This window comes from Bos indicus, chromosome 19 (genome assembly GCF_029378745.1).
Source record: "Bos indicus isolate NIAB-ARS_2022 breed Sahiwal x Tharparkar chromosome 19, NIAB-ARS_B.indTharparkar_mat_pri_1.0, whole genome shotgun sequence".
NCBI classification, from domain to species: domain Eukaryota; kingdom Metazoa; phylum Chordata; class Mammalia; order Artiodactyla; family Bovidae; genus Bos; species Bos indicus.
In genome coordinates this window covers 14,778,466-14,790,710 of record NC_091778.1, presented here as the reverse complement: position 1 = coordinate 14,790,710, position 12,245 = coordinate 14,778,466, and the positions used below count along the sequence as shown (strand labels likewise).

Genomic DNA, 12,245 nt, shown 5'->3' with positions numbered 1-12,245 from the left:
GTATTTGGCCAATGGTATATATTAAATAGCTTATATTTATCTGTGGGTGTTTCGTATATATATTTCTTAATGCTGAGAATCACAAATAGCTGTGTGGAAAGCTTCAACCAGCCTGATTACAGCGGATGTGCAATTGGATTGAAGAATGTGTACTCAAGAGCTTATGATCACTGGCCCGCTCGAGTCTGGGTGATGCATGTGGCTTTCCAGGGATGCCGCTATTTACATCTGTTAATGGCCCTTCTTGATGGCCGGCTCCCCAATGAGGTGACACGCAGCAGCCCGGGGATGAGGGCCCAAGGCTGCAAATGTGGCTGGGCTCCAATAGGCAGGACCAGGATTGTTCACTGGTAGGCTTTGTGTTTGGGGGCAAGTGGTGGGGGTGGGAAGCAGGGTAGACAGAAAGATTCTGGAGGGGGGCAGAAAAAAGAATGAAAAACATTACTTATCTAGGTATAGGGAAGCAGACAGGCAGACGTGAACAACTGCAGCCGTAACTGAGGTATGAGTGACTAGAAAAGAAATGGAACTAGCGAATAAACAAGTAGAAGGATTGACTAGTTCTCATTTGGAAGGGGATTAAAAGAGGAGAGGGCTGTGAGGGTTTGGAAGGAGACATGTCACCCCCACCTGTTTAGGTCAGTATCATTTATTTGTGTGGCTGGACAGATGCTACTGAACACTGAGCAGAGATTTACATATATTAGTGCAGCAAGAGGTCGGTTACTTGCATACTTGCATGCTTTGGTGTTCTGGTGTTGGGAGAAAGCGACAGGAGGTGCTCAGAGGAGGCAATGTTGAGATATAGCAGTTCCTGCAGAAATAGAAGATACCTGAAGCAAGCCAGTAAAGAATGTTGCCATTATTCCTTTCAAATACTTTTTGTTTAGTCGCTAAGTCATGTCTGACTTGTTTTGGGACCCCAGGGAGTATAGCCCTCCAGGCTACTCTGTCCATGGGATTTCTCAGGCAAGAATACTGGAGCGGATTGCCATTTCCTTCTCCAGGGGATCTTTCCGACCTAGGGATCAAACCCACATCTCCTGTATTGCAGGCGGATTCTTTACCACTGAGCCGCGGGGGTAGCCCTATCAAAGGACTATAAAAGTTGTCCAGTCATGAGAGGTAGTCCTCTTTCTGCTTTCCTACATGTTAAAGGTTTCTTGGAAAGAATCTCACAAAATAAGGTAATAAGTTAGGGAATCCTGGATTTAATTCCCAGGGCCACAGTATATTCTTCCATACATATGCTGAGTGCATTTAGACTTTGGTGTTTCCATCTTCTTTGAGCAAACCCAAAGAAGAAATTGAGACAGCTGTGAGATACATACATAGTAAACCAGCTGTTCTCAACATAATCTTAGAAAAGTATGCTAGAATATTTGCTCTAGTTTCCCACAGGGAGCTTGGCTCTTTAGCATTGCATATCTTTACACAAAGGTTGTGTCTGCATTCAGTCTGATATCTTCAAGGAGCCTGGAACAAAATTCTGCATGTAAGAAGCTTGTATTGATTTGTCTGTCTGTTTATGCCTTTGCAGATTGGCATGGTAGCTTGGAAAATGACCCTTAAAAGTCCAGAATATCCAGACGGCCGAGATATCATTGTTATTGGCAATGACATCACTTACCGAATTGGGTCCTTTGGACCCCAAGAGGATTTGCTGTTTCTCAGAGCTTCTGAGCTTGCCAGGGCAGAGGGCATCCCACGCATCTATGTAGCAGCCAACAGTGGAGCAAGAATTGGACTGGCAGAGGAAATTCGTCATATGTTTCACGTGGCCTGGGTAGATCCTGAGGATCCTTACAAGGTACAGATGAAGAGAAGATAATACTTCCGATTACTTTACGGATATGTGTGTGTGTGTGTGCGTGTGTGTGTGTACAAAGGTGGGAGAGAAGTAGAGGTTTAAGTTCAAAAGTTAGCAACTGCACTGTAAATTCTCTCTCAGTATGTTCACCTGGTCTTTCCTCCAGCTTGGAAACAGAACACCATTCCTTGGGTTGCACTAGATGGAAATAGTAGGTGTGCATTTAATGTGAGACATGTTAAGCCAGAAAATTATTATTACTAATTTCGTTATTAAATTATTCCACCTTGTCTTCTAAGACATGTGGTCAGTTATCAGCAAAATCTCTCAGATCCTCAGCTTCTCTGATTGTTCTCCAACCTTCTTGCTCTACTTGAAACCTGCCTGACCTCCGAAGACTCTTCTTCCTTCTTACATGGCGGACGGTTTCTCTTTCCCTTGTGCCACAGAGCCTGGAGAGAGACTTTGATGAAGACTCCCTCCCCCTGTCTAATCCCACTGTGTTTGGTCCTTTCCCTTCTTGCCAGCTTAAGGATATAGATCAAAGCTCCTCCCCCTTCTTTCTTGCATCATCATGTTTTCCCTCTATGTTAGAAGAAGACACGTCTGTGTCTTTAGCACATAGATACTGACCCCTGCAGTCACCAACCCTACCCCGTTTTTTCCTTCCGTTTATCATGAACTCCTTATTGCCAAATTCAGGCTTAAACTGAAGAAAGCAGGGAAAACCACTAGACCGTTCAGGGATGACCTAAATCAAATTCGTTATGATTATACAGTGGAAGTGAGAAATAGATTTAAGGGACTAGATCTGATAGACAGAGTGCCTGATGAACTATGGATGGAAATTCGTGACATTGTACAGGAGACAAGGATCAAGACCATCCCCATGGAAAAGAAATGCAGAAAAGCAAAATGGCTGTCTGTGGAGGCCTTACAAATAGAAAAGAAGAGGAGGGAGGAGGGTTTAGGATGGGGAACACATGTATACCTGTGTCGGATTCATTTTGATATTTGGCAAAACTAATACAATTATGTAAAGTTTAAAAATAAGAAGCAAAAAGCAAAGGAGAAAAGGAAAGATATAAGCATCTGAATGCAGAGTTCCAAAGAATAGCAAGGAGAGATAAGAAAGCCTTCCTCAGCGATCAGTGCAAAGAAATAGAGGAAAACAACAGAATGGGAAAGACTAGAGATCTCTTCAAGAAAATTAGAGATACCAAGGGAACGTTTCATGCAAAGATGGGCTCGATAAAGGACAGAAATGCTATGGACCTAACAGAAGCAGAAGATATTAAGAAGAGGTGGCAAGAATACACAGAAGAACTGTACAAGAAAGATCTTCACGACCCAGATAATCACGATGGTGTAATCACTCACCTAGAGCCAGACATCCTGGAATGTGAAGTCAAGTGGGCCTTAGAAAGCATCACTATGAACAAAGCTAGTGGAGGTGATGGAATTCCAGTTGAGCTCTTTCAAATCCTGAAAGATGATGCTGTGAAAGTGCTGCACTCAATATGCCAGCAAATTTGGAAAACTCAGCAGTGGCCACAGGACTGGAAAAGGTCAGTTTTCATTCCAATCCCAAAGAAAGGCAATGCCAAAGAATGCTCAAACTACTGCACAATTGCACTTATCTCACATGCTAGTAAAGTAATGCTCAAAATTCTCCAAGCCAGGCTTCAGCAATACGTGAACCGTGAACTTCCAGATATTCAAGCTGGTTTTAGGAAGGGCAGAGGAACCAGAGATCAAATTGCCAACATTCGCTGGATCATCGAAAAAGCAAGAGAGTTCCAGAAAAACATCTATTTCTGCTTTATTGACTATGCCAAAGCCTTTGACTGTGTGGATCACAATAAACTATGGAAAACTGTGAAAGAGATGGGAATACCAGACCACCTGACCTGCCTCTTGAGAAACCTATATGCAGGTCAGGAAGCAACAGTTAGAACTGGACATGGAACAACAGACTGGTTCCAAATAGGAAAAGGAGTATGTCAAGGCTTACATGTCCCGCTTATCACATGGAGTCTTCCCGAATCAAGGATCAAACTGGTGTGTCCTACATTGGCAGGTGGATTCCTTACTACTGAGTCACCAGAGGAACTCCACAGCAAGACTTCTTAAAAAGAGTTTCTCTTCTTGCTGTTTCCAGATACGCTTCTCCCTCCCATCCCCTCTGGAACCCATGTATTTCTCCTGCACCCACACCGTTCCACTGGAGCTGCTTATGTCAAGGTTGCTATTGATTCCGTATTATTAAACTCTGTTGTGAATCTCACTTATGTGACGTTTCAGCAGCATTCCATGCAGTTGGTTATACCTTCATCCTTGCAATACTTTCTTCTCTTAGTTTCCAGGACCCCATAATCTCCTTTTTACCCTTCTAACACTCCTTCTCAGTTTCCTTTGCTGCCTTTTACGTCTTTAAGAGTGTCAAGGGATGATGGAAATGTTCTGTATTTTGATTGTAATGGCAAATATGCACAAATGTATACATTTGTCAGAATTCATCAAACTTCAACACTTAAAACTGATGGATTTTGTTGCCTGTAAATTATGCTTCAGTAAAATTCATTTCAAAAGTATATGAGAATTGTTCATGACCACTCTTAAGTACTTGGGCTTCCCTGGCAGCTCAGCTGGTAAAGAATCTGCCTGCAATGCTGGAGACCCTGGTTCAATTCCTGGGTTGGGAAGATCCGCTGGAGAAGGGATAGGCTACCCACTGCAGTATTCTTGGGCTTCCCTTGTGGCTCAGTGGGTAAGGAATCTGCCTGCAATGCAAGCAGACCTGGGTTTGATCCCTACATTGGGAAGATCCCCTGGAGATGGGAATAGCTACCCATTCCAGTATTCTGGCCTGGAGAGTTCCATGGGGTCACAAAGAGTCAGACATGACTGAGTGACTTTCACTTTTACTATTAAATACAGGGTTTCTTTTGGGATGATAGAAGTATCCTAGAATTAGATAGTGGTGGTGGTTGTACTATATCTGAATATACTAGAAACTACTGAATTGTATACTGTATGATGGCCAGTTTTATGTTAATGTGAATTTTATCTCAAATTTTTCAAATTATTTTTTAAAATGTGAATGGAGATATATTTCAAGGTCACAAAGGCTGTAGCAGAACCAAGTCCAGGATCTCCCAGCCTCAACCCCATCAGGGCCCAGAGCCACCTCACCTGGCGCTTTGGCAAGATAGCTTTTACAGAAGGTGAGGTAGAAAGAAAAAAAGTGTTTTAGGGCTCAGTCCCTAAAACACTCAGTCCCTGAACTTCTCCTCTTGTCTCTATTCACCTACCCTTGGTCATCTCACCCAGTCCTCAAGATTTAAATTCCATCTATAAACTGATTAACTTCTAAATTGATATAATACCCCCGAACGTCAGATTCATCTGTGCGGACTCAACCTCTCTTCCTGCACATCTGCCTCACGGCAGCTTCTAGTCACCTTCCTTGCATTTGTTCTTCCTACAGTCTTCTCTAGCTCAATAAATGATACCTCTATTCTTCTGTGTAAGTAAAAGATCTTAGAGTTATGCTTGACCTGTCTTTCTCACATTCACATCCTCTCTGTCAGTGAATCGCGTGTGCATCCCAGCCTTCAAAATATACCCAGAGCACAACCACCTCTGAGTGCTTCTGCTGCTGCCCCGTGATCTAGGTCCCCATCATCTCTTATTGCATTTATTGCGGTCGCTTCCTCATGGACCTTCCTGCTTCTGGCCTTGCCCCTCCCCCTATCCAAAGTCTACTCTCAACAGGAAGTGGAGGGCTTCCCTGGTGGATCGGTGGTAAAAAATCTGCCTGCCAATGCAGGAGACACAGGTTCAGTCCCTGGTCCAGGAAGATCCCACATGCAGCAGAGCAACTCAGCTCAAGCACCATGACTATTGCGCCTGTGCTCTAGAGCCCGGGAGCTGCAACTACGGCAGCCCGCATGCCCCAGAGTCCCTGCTCCACAACAAGAGAAGCCATGCAATGAGAAGAGCATGCACCGCAACTGAAGAGTAGCCCCTGCTTGCTGCAACCCAAGAAAAACCAGCATGGCAACGAAGACCCAGCACGACCAAAAATAAAAACGGAAGGGAAGGAAAGTGGAATGATCCAGTTAAATGTAAATCAGATCGTGACTCCAAACTTTCCTGTGATTAAAACCCTTTAAAGGCTTCCCAGCTAACTCACATGAGGGCCGGAAACCCTGCAGTTGCCGGCACGTCCCTCCTAGGCGGGCCTCCAGTGACCCCGTCCTCGTCTGATCCCACCGCATCCCACACTGGCTCCTCCGGCCTCCCCGCTCTGTCTTGAGCCTGCGGGGCACAGTCGGCACCTTCACGCTTGTGGTTCCTGCTGCCTGGTGTGCTTTTCCGCCAAATACCCCCATGTCTCACTTCCACAGCACTTCAGGTATTGGCTCAAGTGACATTTTCAGCAAAGCCTTTCCTGGCTGTTCTTCTAGAAGGTCGACTCTCCAAGCTGTCCTGTCTCCTTCGTCTATTTTATTTTTTCCCCTCAAACGTTATTCCCATTAACATCGTATATTTAACTTACTTATTTTGTGTATTTTCTGTATCTCCTACTAGAAGATAAGTTGTGTAACGCCAGAAACTTTTGCCTGTTTTGTCCGTTCCTGTTTTCCCCATGCTTTGGCCGGTGCCTTCCATGTAGTAGGCGCCCGATAAATGTGGCTGGCTGACATACTGCTGACATTCCCTGCCTTCTCAGCAAGAGTCAGGCAGAATCGGCGGCAAATTCAAATTCATGTCTCTGGCATGTTGTGCTCACTGTGGGACAAGTTCAGTTAAACCGCGGACATAGTTTCTCGTAGTATTTTAAGTGTTTTTCTCTGCTTGCTTTTTTTGTCTTTTGGTCTGAGTGACTCCTTCACTTAAGGTGAATATGTGTATTAAATAACTCTGTATGTGAGTGTGCATATGTATGTATAAAAATAAGCCAATCATGAAATGTTAGTATGATTTTTTAATGTACCTAGGGATTATTTATTTTAAAAAGCAAATATTTTTTTGCTTTTTTATTTAAAAAATAAAATGTTTATTTAAAAAAGCAAACGGTTCAAGCTTAGTGTTTACTGATCATTAGCATAGACATCTGATTTTAAGATTGAATACTCCAGTTTTGTGATGCTCTCAATTATCCTTGACCCATCTATATTTTGATGGTATGATGGTCCCATTGTGAGAAAATGATGAATAGTAATTCATGCAAATCTTTAATTTTGTGTTGATATTTTTAATGGAGGTATCACTTAAGATTAGAGAATGACCCTTTAACCTTGATGAAAAGGAAATGAGTGGAATGTATTAGTACCTGAGGTTGCAGCTGCAAGATACCTAATTTCAAGGGTACAATGATACAGAAACAGACACCTCCATCTTTCAAAGGAGCACTCTCTATGCTAGTATTCTATGAGACAGTAACTCTAAGACATGATTTGGCGATTTAAAGCTAGCTTAGAACCACTGCATCATATGTACTTTGCTGGGTCTTCTGGTCATGTGGTGATGGCAAATAATGGGTTAAAAACTATTTGTGCTTCCCACAGGGATACAAATATTTATATCTGACCCCTCAAGATTACAAGAGAGTCAGTGCTCTCAACTCTGTCCATTGTGAACATGTGGAAGATGAAGGAGAATCCAGGTAGGTATTATCCATCAGAATAATTTGGCCATGGATTCAAGAAAGGAGAATTTGATCATTTTTTTCTCACTGTCCTGTTGATTATGACCTTGAGCAATGAAGATTGCTTGTTGCATAATCTAAAGCCTTAGGTATCTCTGCTCTACCACTTACTAGCTAAAAAGCAAAATTATTCATTGAGGCTTTAAAATTGTTTATTATATGCATTTGAAAAGTTGGAACATACAAATAATTATGAATAAAAAGTAAAAACCAGCTATAGTCCTACCAAGAGATCACAGTTATTAATATATATTATATTCTTTCTGTCATATGTATATACATCTCTTTTCCTACATAATTGGGGTCATAATAGAAAAGGTCTTTTGTCATTTATTCTTTCCACAAAAAATTATTTGGGGGGTAACTTTTTATATTCTTACAATATTATTTGAGAATATGATATTTAATGGCTTCATATAAATCTTTTTAATGAATGTATCATATTTGAGCATTCAGACAATTCTAATTTTTACTGCTGTATTCCTGGACTGATCATTCTTTTATGTAAACTTTGAGGAATATCTCTGGTTATTTACTTTGTGTTAATTTCTAAAAGTAGAATTAGTAGTCAAAAAGTATGTCCATTAAAAAAAAATTTTTTTTAATAATTTCAAATTGTCTTCTCAAGAGCTGCATTCCCACGAGCAGTATATGTAGTGCTTGTTCACGCTGTTTAATTGTTCTCCATCCTTGCCAACATTGATTATTGTCAATAAAATAGGATGAAAACAGCAATTGTTATTTTAACTGGTATTTTTTGATCACCAGTGAAGTTGAACATTTTTATAATCTATCTGAAAGTATTTTCCAGAATGTTAATCTGTTGCTCCAGTATCATTTTCTGAATAATTCATACTTTCTTCACTTTCATAATAATCTTAACTCAATTACCAGGCTTTATATTCTGTTTTTTGTTCTATCTATTCTTGGACTAATGCCACACAGTTTTAACTGCTGTAATGGGCCAGGGTTCCTCACATTCTTAATTTTCCCCCCAAATTTTATCCATTATTTTTGTCTTTTTACATATAGGCTCATTTTTTTAAAAATTCCCCAAAACCTCCCATAATGATTTTGATCCAAGTTGCATTAGGTTTATAAATTAATTTAGGAAGATCTGAGTGCTTTATAATATTAACTCTTCCCAACAAGATATATGGTGTGTGTTTCTAATTATTTAAGTGTATATTTGAAGTTTTATAGTTTTCTTCACATAGGTTATGCCAGAAGGTCCCAGTCTTTCTTGGTTCACAGCACCCATATTGTCTCTGTAATTTTTTCATAGCAGCTTTAGGCAAAAGGATATACCTCGTATTTCTGATTATTGAGTAGGCAAACCCAGAGAGCTTCATAAGTATTTCTGCCGTGAACAACATGGGTTTGAATTTCTTGAGTCCACTTCTACATGGACCTTTTCAACAGTAAATGCAACAGTACTGTACCATCTGTGGTTGGTTGAATCTATTTATAGACATGGAAGAACCGTGTATTAACAATTGAGCACCAACTATAAGTGATACTTGAATTTTCACCTCCTGAGGGTGGATGCCCCTAACTCTGGCTGTTGTTCAAGGGTCAACTGTATAGTATATATCATAGCTGAAAATTTGTTTTATGTCAGTCTTAAATAATTGCAGTTACTTACGCATGGGATATTTGGATCTGCACGACGTTGCAGATCTTAGAGTCAGCTTGGACATCGCCACCCTCATATTCTGCATTGGTTTTTGTGTAGAACGCCCTCCACCCCGCACCACCTTCAAAACTGAAAACCCAGCTTTGCAACGATTGTCAGAAGGAATGTAGCACTACCTAGTGTTAAACCACGAACTACTTGAAACTAGTAGTTCACATGGGAGCCATCAGATACCACATAGTATTTCTCTCAAAAATTTGAAACATCCTTCAGTGCCCCTGGGAGAAGGCAGTGGCACCCCACTCCAGTACTCTTGCCTGGAAAATCCCATGGGTGGAGGACCCTGGTAGGCTGCAGTCCATGGGGTCACTAAGAGTCAGACACAACTGAGCGACTTCACTTTCACTTTTCACTTTCATGCATTGGAAAAGGAAATGGCAACCCACTCCAGTGTTCTTGCCTGGAGAATCCCAGGGACGGGGGAGCCTGGTGGGCTGCCGTCTATGGGGTCGCACAGAGTCAGACACGACTGAAGCGACTTAGCAGCAGTAGCAGTCAGGGCCCCTGACTGAGGGTTCACTGTGGCACCCATCCCAGGATGTCTTGGTGTACAGTGTAGGTATGGTGGGATTTTGCTGTTTTTTAGATAGCTCTAAATGTTTTTCACTTTTTTCTTGCTACTTTGAACAGGATTCCCACCCCACCCCCGCCATTGTATTTTTTAACTCTGTTACTGGTATCTCAGAAGACTTGATTTTTGTATATTGCTTTTGTTAAAATAAGTCAGTTTTCTTCTCTGAGCTTCAGTTTCCTCGTCTGTACAAAGAAGAAGCAAGTGAGCTTATATATGTGAAGCCTTTATTGGCACAGAACTAAGCACATAGTGAGCAATCACAGATCCTGGCTGTTATTACCTATGATAATGGAGATGATATTCCTTATCACACTGTACTGTTGTGAGGATCAAAAGTGGCACACATGAATCTTCTGTAATTGTATTACATTACACAAAGGTTCGGAGAAGGCGATGGCACCCCACTCCAGTACTCTTGCCTGGAAAATCCCATGGACGGAGGAGCCTGGTAGGCTGCAGTCCATGGGGTCGATAGGAGTTGGACACAACTGAGCGACTTTGCTTTCACTTTTCACTTTCATGCATTGGAGAAGGAAATGGCAACCCACTCCAGTGTTCTTGCCTGGAGAATCCCAGGGACGGGGGAGCCTGGTGGGCGGCCATCTCTGGGATCGCACAGAGTCGGACACGAGTGACGCACCTTAGCAACAGCAGCAGCAGCATACAAAGGTTTTTATTATAAGTAACATTAAAATGTGGTACTACCTTTTTTGTTTTTTGGCCATGTGATGTGACATGCGGAATCTAGTTCCCTGACCAGGGATCAAACCTGTGCTCCTTGCAGTGGAAGTGCAGAGTCTTAACCACTGTATCTCCAGGGAGGTCCCTGGTACTGCTTTAAAGAATGATAGTCTTAAAGGTAGAAGACTTAGATCATAGAGCAGAAAATGGGAAATTTTTTACTCTCTTTCATGTAATGCAATAGGAAAAGATGTCACTTAACAAATCATAAACACCTCTGAAGCAGTATGCACTCCTTAGGAGGGAAAAGATCTGCTTTGCAAGGAAGGCTGGCTGGGCCCATGGGTATGTGTGACTATATGGCATATGGGCCTTATAAAATGAACACTTAACCTCCTCCCCCACCACCAAATTACTGTGGCTCGTTAACCCATTAAAGCAGATTAACTTGACCTGTAACATAAGTCTGAAATCAGGAGTCTAGATACAGAGCCAAATGAAGAACTGGGAGAAGCAATTACTGGGAATCTGGGAAGCAGAAACAAAGCCACAGAACAACAGCGAGAGCAAAGAAAAGGAATTGGTGGAAGGCTGGAAGTAAAGGAACAGAGAAATATGGGGCAGAAAAAAAAATAGTTTAAGAGCCACTTTGGGATATTTATTTATTATTTCAGTTTCTAAAACTGTGCCCAGTGCCAAGCCTTCTGGGTACACGTGGAACAATAAATAACATATGCCCATCTCTGTGTCCCACTTTGTATTTTCCCTTTATTAGCTGCATTCCCCATCTCCCATTTCGCATTATCAGCTATCACTCCTAACCTCCCACTGAGAAGACCCACGAGTGGCTCCCCTTGGATCCACAGGCTGCTTTCTGGACAACTTGCCCAGCATTTTACGTTTGCACACAGTCCTCCTGCCCCTCCAGAGACTGTGCCAGAAACTCTCGTACATACACTGGGTACTTGCCAAGGAGCAGGGATAGAGTGCACGGTGTTGACCTTCCCTTCATCCTTGTCTTGGAAAGAGAGAGGATTTGGAACTCGAGAAACTGTTCTCACAGTGCCTCTGGATTTTTTTTTTTTTTTAATTCCTGGGTAACATTCATCTAAAATGTTTGATTTAATAATGGCTGTGGCTTACTGTAGAGATACACGTCCTAGAATGTAAGAGGTCTTCTGACACTGGAGCGCCATCTATGTGTCAAACCCTCTCGTTGCTGCTTAATTTAACTCAACTCAACTCTCAGAAGTGGATACACTCTAATTCCCATCTTACACAAGTTACCTTATCCCTAGAGTTGCACTGCTGTATGTGTCAGAGCAGGGATTTAAACCTGTCTCCTTAGTTCCAGATTTTGCTCTTTCCGCTACACCATGTTGCTTCCAGACAAAATAGGCACCAAGCTAAGAAGGAAAGATATATGAATGACGAGTATAAAAAATGTACAGAGCTCTGGTGTTAAATATGAGTTCGGTATGCTTTTAACAGCCTATTAATGGTGGCTCTTCTCTTAATGGATTGTCGTTACTGTGTTTAACCTGTCTAATTTGGCATGGCTCTATCCACCAGGTACAAGATCACTGACATTATTGGGAAGGAAGAAGGACTTGGAGCAGAGAACCTTCGAGGGTCTGGAATGATTGCTGGGGAATCCTCGTTGGCCTACGACGAGATCATCACCATCAGCCTGGTAAATCTTGGCCGAGTGTGAGATTTTTGGAGAGCTGGCTTTGACTAGGATTTGCTTTTGCCACCGTCACTGCTG

At 42.1% G+C, this 12,245-nt stretch overlaps 1 protein-coding gene across 7 annotated transcripts in view; it reads left to right on the top strand.

Moving 5' to 3' along the window:
- Nucleotides 1-12,245, top strand: part of ACACA (acetyl-CoA carboxylase alpha) — a 286,531-nt gene that overhangs the window by 211,531 nt on the left and 62,755 nt on the right. For all 7 annotated transcript variants that reach the window (XM_070772628.1, XM_070772626.1, XM_070772625.1 and 4 more), the window contains 3 exons: nt 1,541-1,810; nt 7,387-7,484; nt 12,050-12,170. In XM_070772628.1, coding sequence (XP_070628729.1) covers nt 1,541-1,810; nt 7,387-7,484; nt 12,050-12,170 — 489 coding nt within the window. The remainder of the gene's footprint in view (nt 1-1,540; nt 1,811-7,386; nt 7,485-12,049; nt 12,171-12,245) is intronic.